The 18,532-nt window shown below is 40.3% G+C and overlaps 1 protein-coding gene across 3 annotated transcripts; it reads left to right on the top strand.

The window, feature by feature from the left end:
• Positions 1 to 111: 111 nt before the first annotated feature.
• Positions 112 to 18,179, top strand: LOC123875341 (structural maintenance of chromosomes protein 2). 3 transcript variants are annotated; one of them, XM_045921117.1, is made up of 22 exons: positions 112 to 429; positions 757 to 906; positions 1,190 to 1,351; positions 1,796 to 1,906; positions 2,345 to 2,466; positions 2,881 to 3,037; positions 3,512 to 3,703; positions 3,967 to 4,102; positions 4,713 to 4,888; positions 7,260 to 7,443; positions 9,995 to 10,068; positions 10,347 to 10,493; positions 11,019 to 11,240; positions 11,461 to 11,603; positions 11,870 to 12,082; positions 12,477 to 12,705; positions 13,311 to 13,505; positions 13,904 to 14,104; positions 14,676 to 14,891; positions 16,052 to 16,261; positions 16,903 to 17,028; positions 17,293 to 18,179. In XM_045921117.1, exons 1-21 carry the CDS (start codon positions 262 to 264, stop codon positions 17,014 to 17,016), a joined length of 3,522 nt encoding a protein of 1,173 aa, XP_045777073.1. In that variant the 5' UTR covers positions 112 to 261; the 3' UTR covers positions 17,017 to 17,028; positions 17,293 to 18,179. The 3 variants fall into 3 exon arrangements, with proteins under 3 accessions (XP_045777073.1, XP_045777072.1, XP_045777071.1); XM_045921116.1 differs by having other exon boundaries at positions 16,903 to 17,031; positions 17,291 to 18,179; XM_045921115.1 differs by having other exon boundaries at positions 16,903 to 18,179.
• Positions 18,180 to 18,532: the final 353 nt, after the last annotated feature.

Genomic DNA, 18,532 nt, shown 5'->3' with positions numbered 1-18,532 from the left:
CACGAGTTATAACAAATCCAACAACGAGCGCTACGACCATTAATTATTATCTGTTATCTGTTTCCTTAGGATTTATCTATGGCGGATGAATGCCATTGTCAACTGTCAAAACAATTAAAAGTCAAAACAAAAATCAAAATTCTTTGCAAATTGCAACGGTTACCGCTGTTTTATTTCATGAATTTAACTTTGTTTATATCGGTTTATTACTTTAAATGACTACAATTTAAAATACTAATTAATGTATTTGTCGCCAGCAAGATGTACATTAAGTCTATTGTGCTGGACGGCTTTAAATCCTACGGAAATCGTGTGGAAGTAACTGGCTTTGACCCCGAATTTAACGCGATCACGGGTTTAAATGGCACAGGAAAGTCTAATATCCTGGATTCGATATGCTTTGTGCTCGGAATCACTAACCTTTCTAATGTAAGTGGTGAATTACTCATTTGTAGAAAGAAAAAAATCTGTATACAATTTCCCGCCAAATCTTTGTACCTGCTAAATTAAGTACATATTAACTTTCCTTTGTGTTAGCCTGTTAGCTGGCTTTTCTGTACTGTTATTCTGTTTGTCTTTTACTTACTCGTAAATTTTCTCTGTCTAGTAGTTAGTTCCTACATGTTAAAACTGAAAGATAGCTATGTAAAGAATGAATGAATGAGTTCTTACACATATCTATGGTTCTTACACATTCACAAATGTATTAAGTATGAAAATACCTGTAAATAAGAAGGCAAACTTTTGTGTTTTAAGGTAAGGGCTGGAAGTCTACAAGAACTGATATACAAGCACGGCCAGGCTGGCATTACGAAGGCGACAGTAAGCATTACCTTTGACAATAGAGACAAAGGCCAGTGCCCCATCGGTTATGAAAACCATGAAGAGATCACTGTTACAAGACAGGTGAGAGTTCAATAAGAAGTCGGTTATTGTATTTATTGTACCTATTTGCCAAGAAAATCAAGCAATAATAAAAGTAAAAATAACTGTTAGATATGGAAAGTTGTGGCATGTGCTACTATGCTAAAAAATTTGCCTAAATGCATTAGGCAAATTTTTTTAGGTACAAAACCATCTTCGCATTATGGCCTCTCTGATTTGGAATTGGCCTGTCAAAAGCAATTTTGGGCATATTTATTTGACTAGCTGTCAAATGCCGGATTGTACAGTTGAGTGTAATTTGTAGGTAGTAATGGGTGGCAAGAACAAGTACCTGATCAATGGAATCAACGTGCAGAACAAGCGAGTGAGTGACTTGTTCTGCTCCGTGCAGCTCAACGTCAACAACCCACACTTCCTCATCATGCAGGGCCGCATCACCAAAGTGCTCAACATGAAGCCACCAGAGGTATGTTTTTTAGGATTGAGAAGAACTAGTTTAAATCATTTTTTGAAACTTCCCATCCATTTTAATGCTATAAACTATTATACTTTACTAAGTTAATAAATATGAAAAGATAAGGGTGGTTATGACTCATCCGATCTGAGTCTGTGAAATGACATCCCGAATTAGTCATAGAACTATTTGCATGGTAGCTTACACACTACATCCGACTTCCGAAAGTGTAGTAAAAAGATTTGAAAGTGTAGTCCTTGCGGACGATGTCATGGGCATCAGCTAGTCTAAATACATAAAAAGAAAAGTCCTGACTAATCAACTGTCTGTCTATGCTAATGCCTGTGTGGATAAAGAAATAAGGCTTGAAACAACAAAAGTAATACTATCACTCCTAGATTTAGTTAAAAAACTGTGTACAAATTAGCACTATCAATGACATTTTTTGTTCTGTAGATTCTTTCCATGGTGGAGGAAGCAGCTGGTACTAGAATGTATGAGTCTAAAAAACAAGCTGCACAGAAAACTATTGAGAAGAAAGATGCCAAACTGCGAGAACTTAATGATGTATGTCGACAATTATATTAAGCGGAACTTACATTAAGAAATTAGTGACACGAAATTAGTTTCACAACATTAATTTTTTTATCAATTGCACATGTAAACATCTAATTTCGTAATGCATGCATCTGCAATTGATAATGAAATTAATGTCGTGAAACTAATTTCGTGCCACTAATTTCGTAATGTAAATTCCGCTTTACAGGTAATGTCTCTTATAAGTTGCGGCGTGCCTTAGGTAAGGGCGCATTCCCACATAATCTGTTATGTGCCTTTGGTTACGTTAAGGCACGTCTCCACTTAAACTACAGCATGCCATAATGTTGAGGTAAAGTCTCTACATGAGTTACGGGTGCCCTGGCTCAAAGCAGCATCTGGTGAATGTATGGGTGTCCTAACTTAAGGCATATCTCCACAGAGCTGAAACATAAAAATATATTTCAGATTATAAAGGAAGACATAGCTCCCAAGCTGCAGAAGTTACAAGACGAGCGAACACAGTTCCAGGAATATCAGAAAGTCGTCCGAGAATTAGAAAATCTCTCCAGACTCTATGTGGCTTGGAAGTAAGGATAGATTATTTATTACTAGCTGATGCCCGTGACTTCTTTCAAGTGGATATAGTTTTTTAAATTCCGTAGAATCTTTTTGATTTTCTGGGATAAAAAGTAGCCTATGTGTTAATCCAGGGTATAGTCTTATCTTCAATCCAATTTTCAACCAAATCCGTCCAGTACTTTTTGCGTGAAAGAGTAACAAACATCCATTCATACATAGTTACAAACTTTCGCGTTTATAATATTAGCAGGATAGTAGGAAGTATTAGATCATCTCTTACCGCCAGGTGAGAATGCAGTCAAGGGGGCCCCCAGGGCTAACTTGTATCTGAATTAAAAAAAAACATGCTTTGGTTCCTTGTCATCTCAGTAGGTTTTCAGAAAACTGGTAACAAACAAATACACTAACAAACTTTTTGTTAGGTATGTGTCGGCTGAGGAAAGCACAAAGGAAGCTGCAAACAAAGTAATAGAAGTGCAGGAGGAGATTAAATCTAAGAAGGAGACCATCAAGTGCAACGAGAAAGAAGCTAAGGAGTTGGACAAACAAGTCATCGAGATTAATAAGAAAATTGATGAGGTGTGTCATAGTTTTGATTATCATCATCATCATTATCAACATATGGACGTCTCGACGACATAGGTCTCTTGTAGGGACTTCTTTTCCCTACAAGAAGCTTGTGTTGTTAGTTTTAATTATAATTGGATGTATTTACTAAATCACATCATAGATGGCGCTGTCCTCTTTAACGTACATCTGTTGATTGTAAAACTGAGCCTGTCTGTCTGCTAGCTTTTCACGGCCCATCCGTTCAACCGATTTTAATGAAATTTGGTACAGGGATAGCTTGCGTCCCAGAGATGGACATAGGCATACTTTTTATCCCAGTAAATCAGAGAGTTCCCGTGGGAATTTTAAAAATGTTCAATCCACGCCGGCGAAGCCGTGGGCATCATCTAGTTTCTTGTTACATGGTAAGGAACCTATCTTGTGCGAGTCCGAGTGGCACTTGACCGGTTTTATTTTAATGTGACCCCGAGTTTGTTGGTTTAGGAAAGCGGCAACGTACTGAAACAGCTAGAAATGGAGTTACAAAGTAGCGAGAAGAGCGAAGCGAGCTTGGCGGCGGCGCACAAGGCCGCCAGGGACGCGCTCGCGACGCAGGAGAAGAAGGCGCGGCTGCTGGAGCGCGCGCTGGCCGACGACAACTCCGCGCTGGCCGACAAGAAGCAAGTGCTGGACCAGGTGTGTGTATAGCTTACAGGAGAGCTTCCAGATCTAAGTAACGCAGTACTTACTCTTAGAAGCAAAAAGCATGTACCTACTTTTTCACTTAGATCATATCTACAGAACTGTAGCAAAAACTTAGCGTTGTTGTTATACTACATACACACAATCCAATATCAATCAGGGGGGGGGGGGCAGAATAGTATTTTTTATGTTACATGGACAGTTTGCAAAACTTTTTTGTTGGTTTATTGGTCAGTTATGTTTTGACTCTGAACCAGGTGTCGTCAACATTCGAGAAGCTTCGCTCGGCCAGCGACGAGAGCGAGGCGGCGCTAGCGGAGGCGCAACAGAAGTTCCTCGCCGTCAGCTCGGGGTTGGAGGGCGCCTCCGAATCCCTGCAGGACCAGCTCATGGGTAAGCCGAAATAATGTGCAGTCTGTTTTCTAAAAGTAGTCCAGAAGATGTATCATAATTTCAGTTTGATTATGTGTGTAGCAGGCGCATACTGATGCCAGCGATTTCACCGAGTTGGCTTTTGTGGAAATTTAATTGGAGTTTTGGAGACCCCACTTTTTTGGATATAACACCCGTCATGACAATTCTTTGACGTGACAACGTCTTATAATTCGATAGAGCCGGCTGCACGCACGAAAAAACATGACTCATGCGGCGTTATCTCGCTCTGAGGCGTTCCATGTAAGGCTTGAAGTGCAAGCGAGAGCGCGGAACGAGCGACAAAGAAGCACAATCGGCCTTTGTTGTCACGTTCAACTATCGTCAGTAAACCGACTTTACAGACAACCAATTTTTTCGCATAAAATGTAGCCTATGTCACCTAAGTGCATAATAACGAATTGATTGACAGCTCATTTATCAAAACCGATCCGATAGTTTATGCGCTACGGTGGAACACTGACTCTGATACATATATAAGCTAAAATCATAACCCTTCCTTTTGGCTTTGCTGTAGGTATATGCACTGTACTTGTGTATAATGTCATCTAAACTGATTTGTCCCCCACAGCGGCGAAACAGGAAGCGTCGGAAGCGTCGACGCGGATCTCCCAGAGCATGATGGAGAAGAAGCACGCGGAAGAGAGACTCAAAGCCCTGCAGAAAGAGTTCAAGACCAGCAGCGCGCAGTACGAGCGGGACCGACTCAGCATCGACAAGCACCAAGCAGAAGTGGACCAAGCACAGGTACTATTGAAATTATTAAGCCTCCGCTGTCGGTTTGCTTGTCTGTTCGCGGGCTGCATCTCATGAACCGTAATGGAGCGTGGAAATTTTCACTGAGTGCCACTATAACAACAAATAATAAAACCGGTCAAGTGCGAGTCGTGCCTTGCTCTTTAAGAGTTCCGTACATAATTATCATGAGCATCATATTTTGGGTGTACCTATGAAATATTTCTTTTACGAATTACAACATCGCAATCGATTCGAAAGAAAAAACCAAAATATGTTCGTTTGTTCTGGTCACAGCTTACAAATCTTACAAACTTATAAATCGTTGTTTTCAGTATTTGTTGTTTAAGAGGAAAACCTATGCGAATGACATTGACGATTTCCCCTTCAAACTAGCAATTTTGACATGTCATGACTCTCTATTGACAATTAATCAAGCAGACATTTCAATCTGCGAAATTTACGCGGACTTTTAGTATTTTGACGTAGGAGGGTAAAAGATCCAGTAAATGAACGAATAAGGACTACCCTGACTTTGACCTAAAATTAAGATATATGAGAATCGTTCTATATATAATTTTTATATTTTTTTTTGATCTGTGTCTATACACAGTAGGTATACACTCTTAAATTATTTAAATATCAAAAACGCAAAAAAATGCGTGGTATTAATTATTATAAATTATTTTATTTAACAAAAGGATAAATTGCCAGTAAATGAACTGAGAATTTCAGTGAATGAACGAACTCTATCTAGTGCATAAACTCTCGATTCCTATTGATAAATTCTTAAGTATATTTTCGGCTTGGAATTTAAAAAAAATTGTCAGATTTTCAGTTTTTGACTTATTTTATATTTTTTTCTACATTTTGCGCGATAAATCAAAAACTCTTTTACATAATAATAATAAATAAAACCTGTTTTAGAATGTATAATAGAGCCCTTTCATATGATATTATCCCCTTTGGTATAGTTATCTTAGTTTGAAAGTCACCTAAATTTTCTGGAAAACAGTCCAAATGACTACAGAGAAAATGAAACTTAACGCCCTTGTTGCATCCAAGTCGCTGGAAGTGCAACATCAGCTACTGAATGTGTTAAGAGTAGTGAGAATAATATACCGTAACACAAGTGTCTGATGTTATCAGATTTGTTCCTTTGAGCCGAGAAGCCACATGTTCTGATGCTTTTTAGACAATCTAAGATCCCTCATTAAGTGATCCAAATAATTTTGATTGAATGGTCTAAGTTGAGATGTAAAAAAGTCACTACATCGTCACTACCTTCTGAAAGTTCTTGAAATGGTAGAATGGTGGTACTGGGTTGGGGCTGAGGTACAGATTTATCACCAGAAGTCAGAATCGTTCAAATTGCAGACTGCAAGTTACAATAGAGCCGCTTGGAACAATTTTTTTGCTGTTTCTTCTGGTAATATTCACAACGCAGAAATAATAATCATCATGGTGTTTAGATGGTTCGCGCCAAATTATAAATTTTTTTTTAGTAAAAGTAGTTAACTATTCTTATTTGCTCATAAACGCAACGAGGAAATACAGCTTCCACATATAAAAATTGGAGTCCAGGCCTTGCTGTTAGCTGCTAATGGGTTCTCAAAGTAGCCCGAGTATGCTTGTTTTACTGGGCACAAAAGGAAAGAATGAAAGGAGCTTACCCAGTACATCTTAAAAGATCCGTTATAGATACATGCATCCTGCCATGCCTTACCTATACCAGCCAAACATGGGTCCAGACAAAGAATATAAAAAGAAATAGTGACTTGCTAAAGGGCGATGGCAAGTTGCATAAATTAAGCAAAAAATATTCAAAGTGAGAATTGAAGACAAGAAAAAAGACAAAGCCTACAGACACCTTGAGACATGCCCTAAAACTGAAATGCAAATGGTCTTGGTTTTTTTTTTTATTGGGGTAATGTATACTAAATAAAAAGAGGCCCTTATAATCTTCACAAACTGAAGTTTTTAATTGCATGTATTTAATAGCTGTTAATGCTTTAGAAAAATAAACAATTTACTTCAAAGTACAGCATTTTTGCGATTTGTCAAATAGTAATTACCTTAAATACATACAGTACATAATCCGAAATTTCATATTCCTAACTAGTTTAGTTTTTGAGATAGCCCCCGGTCACAAAAATGGTCTAAAACTGACAACTTTGATGGCGCCCAATTCCTTATTATTTAAGATTAAAAAAAAATATGTCTTCTTATTCTAACAATTCTAAACAATAATACCCCACATGCTAGGGTAAGAAAAAAATTCTTGTACAATGGTACGAAACCCTTCGTATACGAGCACGACTCGCACTTGACCGATTTTTTATCACATCAATGGTATCTAACATATTCGTGTATAACTTCGCAGGCTCAGCTGTCAAACATGAGTTTCAGTGAGGATCGTAGTAGAGAGCTCAAAGACATGGCTCGCTCGCTGCAATCCGGCCTGAGAGGCAAGAGGGACAAGGCGGATAGCTTAGCGGCTAGACTACAGCGATGCGACTTCCACTACACGCCACCCGAACGCAACTTCGATAAGAGCAGAGTTTTCGGTATTTAACTTGTGTAACCACTATCTTCTGCCCACGACTTAGTCTAAGGCTGAGATCTAAAGCGCACTTTGACTTTGCTCAGACTTAAGACACTGTTAAAACGAGACAGCGTTATATCGCTGGCATAAACCTGTCTCGTTTTAACTGAACCGTAAGTCTAAGCAAAGTTAAAGTGCGCTCTGTAGATTTCTACCTAAGTGGATTTAGAATTTTTGTAATTCTAAATTTGGTATTTTTAAATCCTATGGGAACCTTTTGATTTTACGGGATATATGTCGGTACCTAATTTCGTCAAAATTGATTAAACGGAAAAAATCGGAAAAGCTAGCAGGCAGATATGTACTCACTGATAAGTAGCGATAGTCTAACTCTTTCCGGGAGATCGGGGGTTCGATGAGAGTTCTTCTAGTGCTTCTTCCTATCGGAGGTTGACAATCTATTTATTTATTTATTTATTTATTGTCAACCAAAACAGATTACAATAATTACTTTAACTTAATTCTTAAATTGCAAAATCTAATCATTAAGGCTAACAGGATTTTGTTCACCGCTGCCCTGAATAGTGACCTTATACTCATGTTGAACCACTGGCGAAGGTCCTTAAGCAAGGATGTTCATTCAACGCGGCATGATCTAACTCCTTCTGAGACCCGGTATCCACCTAAGCGGAGGAGAGAGATGTGTACAGTCAACCAATCAAGTTTTAAAAGATGACGTGATAAATCTTTCGCTTCATCTATTATGTATCTGATTGGTCGACTGCCGGTATCCACGCGGAGAGGTGAGATCTTCTTCTTCTTCTTCTTCTCTCTGGGCTGGTTTCCGCACTTAAACGTTTCCGTCTGTTGTGCGTGTGTTGCCCCTCCCCGCCGAAGTCTTCACTCCAGCCATCCAAGCTCGCTCCAGAAGCCAAGTAGACCGCCCAGGTTGCCGAGGACTTCATGGAGTGAGGTTGGGGAACCCAAATGGCGTTCTCGTTGTTCTGCCACGACCATGCACTCCAGGAGCACGTGCGTCGGCGTTTCATCGACCTCCATGCAGGCCCTGCACAGAGGACTGTCGGTAACACCTATAACGAAAAGGTGTTTGTTTAGTGGGCTGTGCCCTGTTATGAGTCCCACCACCTTCCTAAGTTTACCTTTGTCCAGGCGGAGTAGTTTGTTAGTTTGTCGTTGATCTATATTAGGGAAAGCCTCTTTGGCTTGCCTGCAGTCAGTTGCGCTTGCCCATAATCGGGAATGCTCTTTAAGTGTTAGTTCATGCAACCAAGTTTTATACTCACTGAAGGGTATGGGTACAATGGGCTGTGGCCCTGTCACCTTCAGCGTCGTAGCCTTGCGTGCTAATGCGTCCGCTGCCTCGTTTCCCTGGTCCCCATCATGTCCTTTGACCCACCGTAGGGTGATGTCATTCGACATGGCGAGTGTTTCCAGAGCCTTATGGCAGTCTTGTATGAGTTCGGAGGTTGTCGAGAATTTAGCCAAAGCTTTGAGAACAGCTTGGCTATCTGAGTTAATGTTAATCTTAAAGTTTTTTACCTGTCGATTTGCCATTGCTATGGCTGCGGTTGTAATGCCTACACACTCTGCTTGGAAGACAGAGTTGTCCTTACCGAGTGCGTGACTTATTTTCATGTTTAGTTCTTGGCAGTAGGCTCCTGCTCCTGTGCCGGTTTTTGTTTTGGATCCATCGGTGTACACTTCTATTGCATCTCGTGTTGCCTTCGGATCTATGTTTATCTCTGGATATATTTTGTATTGTTTGTCCAGTATGTGTTGTTTCCTGGTTCTGTCGCATTTCCACTCCAGGCGTGGTTCTTTGGTTATGCTTTGCACTAGAATTTTAGTGTGCCTTGTGTTCTGTTCTTTCCATAGACCTGAGGTTTTCAGTCTCAAGGCTGCGAGCGTTGCTTCTTCTTTGATTTGTAAGTGTAGGGGCGGGATCCCCAGTATGATTTCAAGTGCTGTTGTTGGTGTGGTACTCATGCAGCCTGTAATGGCGAGGCATGCTTGTCGTTGAAATTTCTGTAGTTCTTGCTGGGCGGTCGTAAGAAGAGTTCTCGGCCACCATATCAAAGCGGCGTATGTTAATGAGCTTCTTACTACCGCTAGGTATAACCACTTTATTATCTTTGGTTTAAGCCCCCATTTTTTCCCCAGCATGCGTTTACATTGGTTTAGTATCGTAAGCGATTTATTAATTTTATCTTCTGTATGCCTTTTCCAGCTGAGCTTGCTGTCCAGAGTCACACCAAGGTACTTGACCTCAGTGGACAGTTTGAGGCTTGTGTTGAACAGAGTTGGTGGTTTGTTTAGCTCTATTTTCCTTTTGTTAGTAAACAGAATCATCTCTGTTTTCTCTGGAGAGGTGAGATGTGCCTCTTCTCTCCTCCGCGTTGGTACCGGGCCTCATTCTGAGAAGATTCCATCCATCCATATTTCTGTAGGCCTCAAGTAGGCCTCACCCGTGCTCAGTAGTGGACCGGCGTTTAGTTGATCATGATGAAGTATGGATGTAAGTATTTTATATACATAATACTGTACCTCCTCAGGGACAGTGTGCCGGCTGATCGACGTGCCGGACTCCACGTACTGCACGGCGCTGGAGGAAGTGGCGGGCGGCAGAGTAAGTACTTTTTTTTTATTCAGACACAAGTTGCCATCTCACCTGGTGGTAAGTGATGATGCAGTCTAAGATGGAAGCGGGCCAACCTCGAAGGGCTTTAGCTTCTTCACGGCATCGTACGGAACGCCAAATCGCTTGGTGGTATCGTAGCAAAAGAAAGATTTTCTCTGGGCAACGGGCTGATGCTAATTTAATAAGCTCCTCTCTTTCTTTCTCTCTTTTTTCCTGTAAGAGAGTAGAGTTAGGCGGGAGTGGTAACTAGAAGATGTGTGTCACAGCTATACAACGTGGTGGTGGACACAGACGCGACCAGCAAGCTGCTGCTGCAGCGCGGCAACCTACAGACGCGCACCACCATCATACCGCTCAACAAGATCTCCGGCTATGTCATACCGCGCTCCAAGGTCCAAGCCGCGCAGAAAATCGTAAGTCACCGTTTACACGCAATCGGATACGCTTTTGTACGTATCGTGGGCCGTTTGATATCCACTGGTACTGATTTTTACCTGACTACGGCAAAGTTAAATGGAACGGTTATGATTTTAGCAGTCTATGTATGTATTTATAATCATAAATGTGATACTTAAACGTGTCAGATTGTTCCATCGTAGTGCCTAAATTACTGGGCCGATTTTGATGAATAAGGTGTCAATAGATTCCTTATTGTGGTCCGGGTGACATAAGCTACATTTTATATGGAAAAATTGACCTGACGGATATTACATCCAAAATTATTTTTCGCTAATGATGTTGGATGGATATGGGATGTTAAATAAAAAAGGAGAAAATTCTGAGTTAATGAATATAAATGACAGAAAAACAATTTAATTTATTTCAGCGTTTATTAAAACGCGTAGTCGGGTTTTAGTTTTCAACTTTATATTGTTTGCCGGCCGGCAATGGTCTTATTTTTGGTCTGGATAATAATGCACTATTGTTCACTCCGTCAGGCTGGTGGTGCGGACAAAGTGCAGCTAGCACTGGACCTGATCTCTTTCGAAGACCACCTGCTGCCGGCCATGAAGTACATCTTCGGAAGCACCCTCATATGCAGCGACCTCAACACGGCCAAGCAAGTGACGTACCACCCCTCCGTGCGCTGTCGCTGCGTCACCCTGGACGGCGATGTGTTCGACCCTTCCGGAGTATTGTCGGGAGGAGCTAGGAAACAGGTGTTCAAAATTCTAAATATTTTATTCAATTAAACTTTTATAAGTACTTTTGAATCGTCAAAACGGTCTACCACTGGTTCGGAATACCTTTCCTACCGAGAAGAGCCAGCAAGATACTCGGCGGTTGCTCTTTTCAAAGATTTGATATACCATATTATACCACGTATAAAAGTTAGTTACTGTTACCGAGGCAAGTCACTAAAGTATGGAATGCTTACAGGGTGGCTCAGTGCTCATGCAGCTAGCGGAGCTGCGGCAGCTGGAGAACGAGCTGCGGCAGGCTGAAGCGCAGTTAGCCCAGTGCACCACCGAGCTGAACGCCATGCAGCACGCCGCTGACAGATACACCGCGCTGCAGCAGAAGTGTGTAGACAATTTGACCGCTAACATTATCATCATCTTTTCTTATTATTATGAAGATAGGCTTGCGCTTGACGACAATCATCCTTTGAGCGCAGGCCATATTACCTACCTATTATTACATGTCGCTACCGTGTCTTTTCATACTTCGGTTCACACCGCGAACTACAGAGCTAAACTAAGCCAGCGATTCGTACCTTAGTAGCGAGCGAAACGCTCCCAATGTCGCCTGCGCTTAAAGGAATGTTGACTATGATGATATTTTACAGGTTAGAGATGAGTAGCCACGCGCTGCGCGTGGCGCGCGAGCGCGTGGCGAGCACGCCGCACGCGCAGCTGCTGCAGGAGGTGGAGGCGCTCAACCAGCGCGTCGCGCAGCTGACGGCCGACGTGGAGCGCGACAAGAACACGCAGGCGGAGACGGCTGCTAAGGCTAGGGAGCTGGAGGCTAAAGTCAAGGATATCAAGGGACATCGAGAGAGGTGTGTTCTTACGGGAGCAATGTGAAGGCTCGAGCGTATCAAAGGGAAATTTACTAATACCGACGGTTTTTATCTTGAAACTTCTATATATAGTGCAGATTTTTTAGAAAACTCTGTTAGTACGATTCAGATTTGCGTGTTCTAGTTTGTACTTCAGCTTTAAGATACACGTGCTGCCATCTAGTGAGAGCGTCGTGAGTGGCTTTGGTTCGTATCAAGGTCTGTTGATCGGTGTCTTTGTATGAGTGAGAAGCGCTCTTTTTTTGCAATTTTCAATGCATTGCAAATTCATTTTTGCCAAAGTCAAAAAAATTGGGGTGTTTACTGTTTAGTATAAGAAAACCATGATATATTATGATATTACTTACCTGACTTCTTTAATTTACATCCACAGAGAGTTCAAAAAGGCAGAAGAAGCTCTGAAAAAGGCGAAAAAAGACGCAGAGCACCACAGCAAGTCGTGGAAGCAACGCGAACAGGAGTTCGAGACGCTGAGATTAGAAGTGGAGGAGCTGGAGAAAGCGGTAGCGTCCAGCGAGAAGCAATTACAGGAGACTGTGTTCAGTGCGGTGGAGTTACAGGCGGCGTTGCAGACGGCTAAGGAGGACCACAATCAAGCTAGCGTAAGTAACGAGTCATCAGAGTTGTAAGAAATCTTCCCACCTTCCTTCTTCATCTTAATATATCTAAACCCTCGTCATCCACAGTCGAACATGCTATCCCTTTAAGGGTATCATACCTCAGAAGGAAAAACGGAACCCCTATAGGATCACTTTGTTGTATGTCCGTCTGTTTGTCTGTCAAGAAAACCTATAGGCTACTTCCCGTTGATCAGAATTATGAAATAAAAAATCTGAAAACTGTGAATTTGTGGTTACATCACAAAAAAAAATGTGTTTATGATCAAATAAATTAGTAGGTACTTTCAATTTTCAAGTAAGATAACTATACCAAGTGGGGTATCATATGAAAGGGATTTACCTGTACATTTTAAAACAGACTATTTATTTTTATGCATAATAGTTTTGATTTATCGTGAAGGATGTTGAAAAAATAGCTGAGTACGGAACCCTCGGTGCGCGAGTTTGACTCGCACTTGGCCGGTTTTTAAACATTCAACCCCTGAGGGGGTAACGGGTTTAATATTTGTGTAGTTGCGAGCGTAAGCTAGTTAAACTACTTAAGTATAGTATATAAAAATAATGATAAACATTCTCATCTCTCCCAGGAAATAGTGAAAGAGCTTCATACAAAAATCAAAAAGCAGAAGACAGATATAGCGAGTCGCAACACCGACATAGCGCGACTGGTGCAGAAGAAGGAGCAGCTGGGCAAGCAGAACGACGAGCTGGAGCTGCAGATTAAGGAGCTGGACTACAAGATCAAAGAGCTGCAAACCGAGGCCACCGACTGTGAGAAGAGGGTAAGATGTCTGTCGTGTGCGAGTGTGTACACGTGCTATAGTGTAAGAGGTCAAATTAGATTTAGTGGCTCTGAAATCGCCTGCTAGGGCTTAGTCTCGTAAGTAATTCGATAGGTGTTTGTATTTACCGTAAAAAAAAAGCGGGCCGAGCAGGCGGGTCACTTGATGTTAAGTGACTACCGCCGCCCATGAACATTTGCAGCACCAGAGAAACCTGCAATGCGTTACCGACTTTTCGGGAGTTCGTTGATCCGCTCCTTCCCATAGCAAGTAGGTATTTTCAAAACTATTCTGACAATAACAGTGTAATAAATACCAAATGTATAAACTTGTGCAATGTTGTTGATTGGAGTTAATTGGTTTCAGTATTATAACAACAGTTCATTTGTTTGTCATAGATAAAAAGCTTAGAGTCGGAGAACCCGTGGATCACCTCCGAGCGGCAATATTTCGGTCTGGCGGGCGGCGCGTACGACTTCGCGGGCAAGCAGGCGCACGTGGCGGGCTCGCGCGTCACGCAGCTCAAGGAGCGGCGCGACAAGCTCGCTCGGGGACTCAACGCGCGAGCGCACACGCTGCTGGGCAAGGAGGAGGAACAGGTAACCTAACCTCAACCTAAAGAACCATAATCAACATTTCAATCTGTGGACACACCCTGCACTATTCAAGCGAATAGTACGCTGTTATTACCTTTTACTACTACCGGAACACCAGTCTGTCCGCACACGATTTGGGTTTTTGGGTAACGGTAGGATAGGTTTGAGCGAAGCAATCGAGCAGGATCAAGGACAACGTTATAGTTAGCAACTGTAAGATAAATCAAAAACTATTATTCATAAAAATAAATAAAAATCTGTTTTAGAATGTACAGTTTCATATGATACCCCACTTGGTGTAGTTATCTTACTTTGAAAATTAAAACATATTTAAATTTTTTTTAATGATGTAACCACAAATTCGGGGGTTTCAGATTTATTACTGTACTTGTGCTATAAGACCTACCTACCTGCCAAATTTCATGATTCTAGGTCAATGGGAAGTACCCTATAGGTTTCTTGACAGACACGACGGCCAGACAGACAACGAAGTGATCCTATAAGGGTTCCGTTTTTCCTTTTGAGGTACGGAGCCCTAAAAAACAAAATACGTATAATACTCAACTTTTTCCAGTTCCAAGACGTGATGCGCAAAAAGAATATTGTGGAACAGGATCGAGCTAAGCTGGTGCAAGTGATGGCAGAGTTGGACGAGAAGAAGCGGAGAACTCTGACCACGGCGTGCGAACAGGTCACCAAGGACTTTGCCTCCATCTTCAGTACCTTGTTGCCAGGAGCACAGGCGGAGTTGCGACCTCCGCCTGGACAGACCGTGCTTGATGGTCTAGAGGTGAGTTATTTCTGCTTCTTTCACAGCTAGACTCAGGTTTCTACTAAGGATTTATGCCAAAAGGTCGTGGATAGAATCGAGCTAAGCTGAACCAAGTGTGACAGAGTTGATGTTCAAAGGTATATTTTAAGGTCTACTAAGGATTTGTGCAAAAAGAATCCTGGAGTAGGATCAGGTTAAACTGGTACAAGTGATGGTAGAGTTGGGCCAGAAGTGAAGAACTCTAACTTCGGCGTGCGAACAGGTCACCACGGACTTTGGCTACATCTTCAGTACTTTGCTTCCTAGATTACATGCTGAGTTGAGACAATCCATTAAGTCTATTGAAGTCTGTCCGCCTGGACAGCCCGTACTTGATGGACTAGAGGTGAGATGTGACATTTCTGGCTCTAATTCCATACTTTTTATCATCATACTAGCTGATGTTCGTTCACGTGGATATAGGGTTAAATATACTGTGGGAACTCATTGATTTTCCCGCATAAAAAGTAGCCTATGTGTTAATCCAGGATATAATCTATCACCATTCCTTTGAGCCAAATCCGCCCAGTAGTTTTTGCGTGAAAGAATAACAAACATACACACATACGCACAAACTTTCGCTTTTATAATAATAGTGTGGTATTTGAATAGAATAGAATAGAATAGAATAGAATTAACTTTATTCATTGGATCAACATACAGGTAATACAAAACACACTTAAAATATAAAACATAAAAAATAAATAAAACTTAAAATATAAAATACTAGCTGACGCCCGCGACTTCGTCCGCGTGGATTTAGGTTTTTCGAAATCCCGTGGAAACTCTTTGGTTTCCGGGATAAAAAGTAGCCTATGTGCTAATCCAGGATAATTTAATATGAACTTTATACCATAGCAATAAAGCTCAAATTGACTACGTTTTAGTTAGAAATCATTTGTATGGAAAAAGAAAAGGGCTATTTTTAGGGTTTTTCCAGCAATAATTCTAATTTTTCTCGCCGTAAAAACCATCCTTGAACTTCAACGAACATTTTAAAAAAAGATTTGGCCAAATTGGTCCAGGCGTTGTTGAGTTATGCGCTTACCAACACATTTTGCGATTCATTTTTATATTATAGATAAAACTTAAAATTTGATAACTCTTTACTTTTCGCTAACCGTCAAAATTGTCTCCAGGTAAAGGTAGGCTTCAACAACACATGGAAAGAATCGCTGAGCGAGTTATCCGGGGGTCAACGCTCGCTAGTAGCACTGTCGCTAGTACTGGCCATGTTGTTGTTCAAGCCCGCGCCACTCTACATCCTGGACGAAGTCGACGCTGCCCTGGATCTGTCCCATACGCAGAACATCGGACAGATGCTGAAAGAACACTTCAAACACTCACAGGTAAGACTAGGTTAAATCTGCTACTCAATTCTGTGAATCAATTTTGTCCCTCATACAAAACAAAACACTTTTGGTCCTCAGTACATTACAACAAAATAACCTAGTCCCCAATTTATAATACAATAACACACTGTCCTCAGTTCATAGTACTATTACTCAATGTCAGTTTCATATCACATCACATACACACACACACAGTTAATATCACAGTAATTACTAATTTTAATTCATTGTTTAAAACTAAATTATGTTAGGTTCTTTAAAAAAATGTTACTATTCCTCTTAAATTGTCGACAATAATTTGCCTCACATTACAATAATTTAAACATTTTAATACTACTGGAAGAAATCTCATCAGTAGTTTTAAAAATTAAAAGTTGTAACTTTAAGTTGTAAGTTTTAGCTTTAAGCTATTGAGACATGAATAAATAATATAAAAATTTTTTTAGTTCTTAATTGACAACACAATAATTACTATTTGTTCCCAACTCATTCAACAATATTACCATTTGTCCCCAGTTCATAATACATTCACTTTAACTTGTTTCCAACTTTAATTCAATAACCTATGTTTGCCCCCATTTATGTTACAATAAAATTATTGATTGTCCCCAATTCATATAATTACCGTTTGTCCCCAGTTCATAATCGTGTCCCTGAAGGAAGGCATGTTCAACAACGCCAACGTGCTGTTCCGCACGCGCTTCGTGGACGGCATGTCGGCCGTGCAGCGAACTGTCAACGCCAAGACATAACCAATGTGCATTTAAGGGCCGACTTTTCAATCATCAAATAACTTATCTGAGGGATAAATTTAAGGTATTTTTTTAAATAAAAATAGCGAGCAAACGAGCAGGTGGGTCACCTGATGTTAAGTGATTACCGCCGCCCATGAACATTTGCAGTATCAGAGGAACCGCCAATGCGTTGCCGGCCTTTCAGGAATTTGTTGAGGTTTGATTTGTTGAAGTCTGTCAAACGTCAAATTTATTCTTCATATAAAAGTTATTTGACGATTGAAAAATCGGGTCTAATTAATTTATAGGTACCTATTAGTTAAGGCCAATATAACGCGTCCAAACTAAGAAAGGCGAAATTGTATCCGCTATATTGTGATGTCCTAGCTACAAATATACCTGATTACTGCAAAGCCAAAAGGAAGGGTTATGATTTTAGCAGTTTATGTATGTTTATTTGTATATGTGTGTTCCACCATAGCGCCTAAACTACTGAGCCGATTTTGATAAACAAGGTGTCAATCGATTCGTTATTATGGTTCGAGTGACATAGACTACAATTTATAGGAACGAAATTAGTATGACAGACGTTACATCCAAAAAAGTGGCGATTTTGTTTTGCTTTCGCATAGAGTACTATACTTATAAAATGAATAAGGAAAATTCTGAGTTCATAAATATAAATACTATGTTAAAATACACTGAGCGACAAAAAAACTATTTTATTTATTTACAACTTTTAGTGCTGTTCAACTTTATATTGTCTTACAAAATCCATTGAAAATATTATATTAAAAGTATAATAAATCAAAATATAATATTTCTGGCTAAGATGTCGCAACATGGCGGAAATGATTTATTTCCCTTTGTTAGTTTGAACGCGTTATACACAATTTGCGAACGTACCTAGGATTTTGTTTTATTTTATTTTAGGGTTAAAATAATGAATTGTTAGCGTCACGCTGTACGGAAGGCGATCAAATATTTTTAATAGTATATATTAGTAAAATATTTTTAAGTTAAAAAATTGAAAAATAATTGTCGTTTATCTCTTGTGACGTCATTGATGGCCTTCCGGAGTCCCGTACAGCGTGACGTTAGTAATTAATTATGATGATTAATTAATTTGATAATTCCTTAGCGATTCTCTGTGAATAAATAAATAAAATATTTTTTAAATATTTCTAGTTCTTTTATTGAAGTATATTCAACAAGTTAACCTACCTATATAATAGTAGTTATGATAGAAAACTATTTTTTCAATAATACTGGGAGCACTTTCAAATCAAATCAAAAATGTATTTTAAGTAGGACAGTGGTGTCTCTTATGCTACTTGTGTTACGCTACCACTGTGCCGGTTCAGAATGAAGATTCCATTGAGAAGAGCCGGCAAGAAACTCTGCGGCTCTTTTCAAGTCATAAAAACTTAAAATTACCAATTATATTATTATAAACGCAAAAGTGTTTATTGGTTTGTCCTTCAATCACGCCGCAACGGATTGATCTGATTTTTTACATAGATAGTGGAATTAA

The sequence above is a fragment of the Maniola jurtina genome, chromosome 19 (assembly GCF_905333055.1).
Source record: "Maniola jurtina chromosome 19, ilManJurt1.1, whole genome shotgun sequence".
Classification (NCBI taxonomy): domain Eukaryota; kingdom Metazoa; phylum Arthropoda; class Insecta; order Lepidoptera; family Nymphalidae; genus Maniola; species Maniola jurtina.
Note: the sequence above shows the minus strand (reverse complement) of the source record. Positions and strands in the feature narration are given on the sequence as shown.

Bases quoted from the DNA above. Each gene is read 5' to 3' on its own strand.
- LOC123875341 (XM_045921117.1), top strand. From the start codon at position 262: ATGTACATTAAGTCTATTGTGCTGGACGGCTTTAAATCCTACGGAAAT. The intron at 3,038-3,511 runs GTGTGTCATAGT...TTGTTGGTTTAG, and splicing joins TTAATAAGAAAATTGATGAG to GAAAGCGGCAACGTACTGAA. The intron at 14,105-14,675 runs GTAACCTAACCT...AACTTTTTCCAG, and splicing joins TGGGCAAGGAGGAGGAACAG to TTCCAAGACGTGATGCGCAA.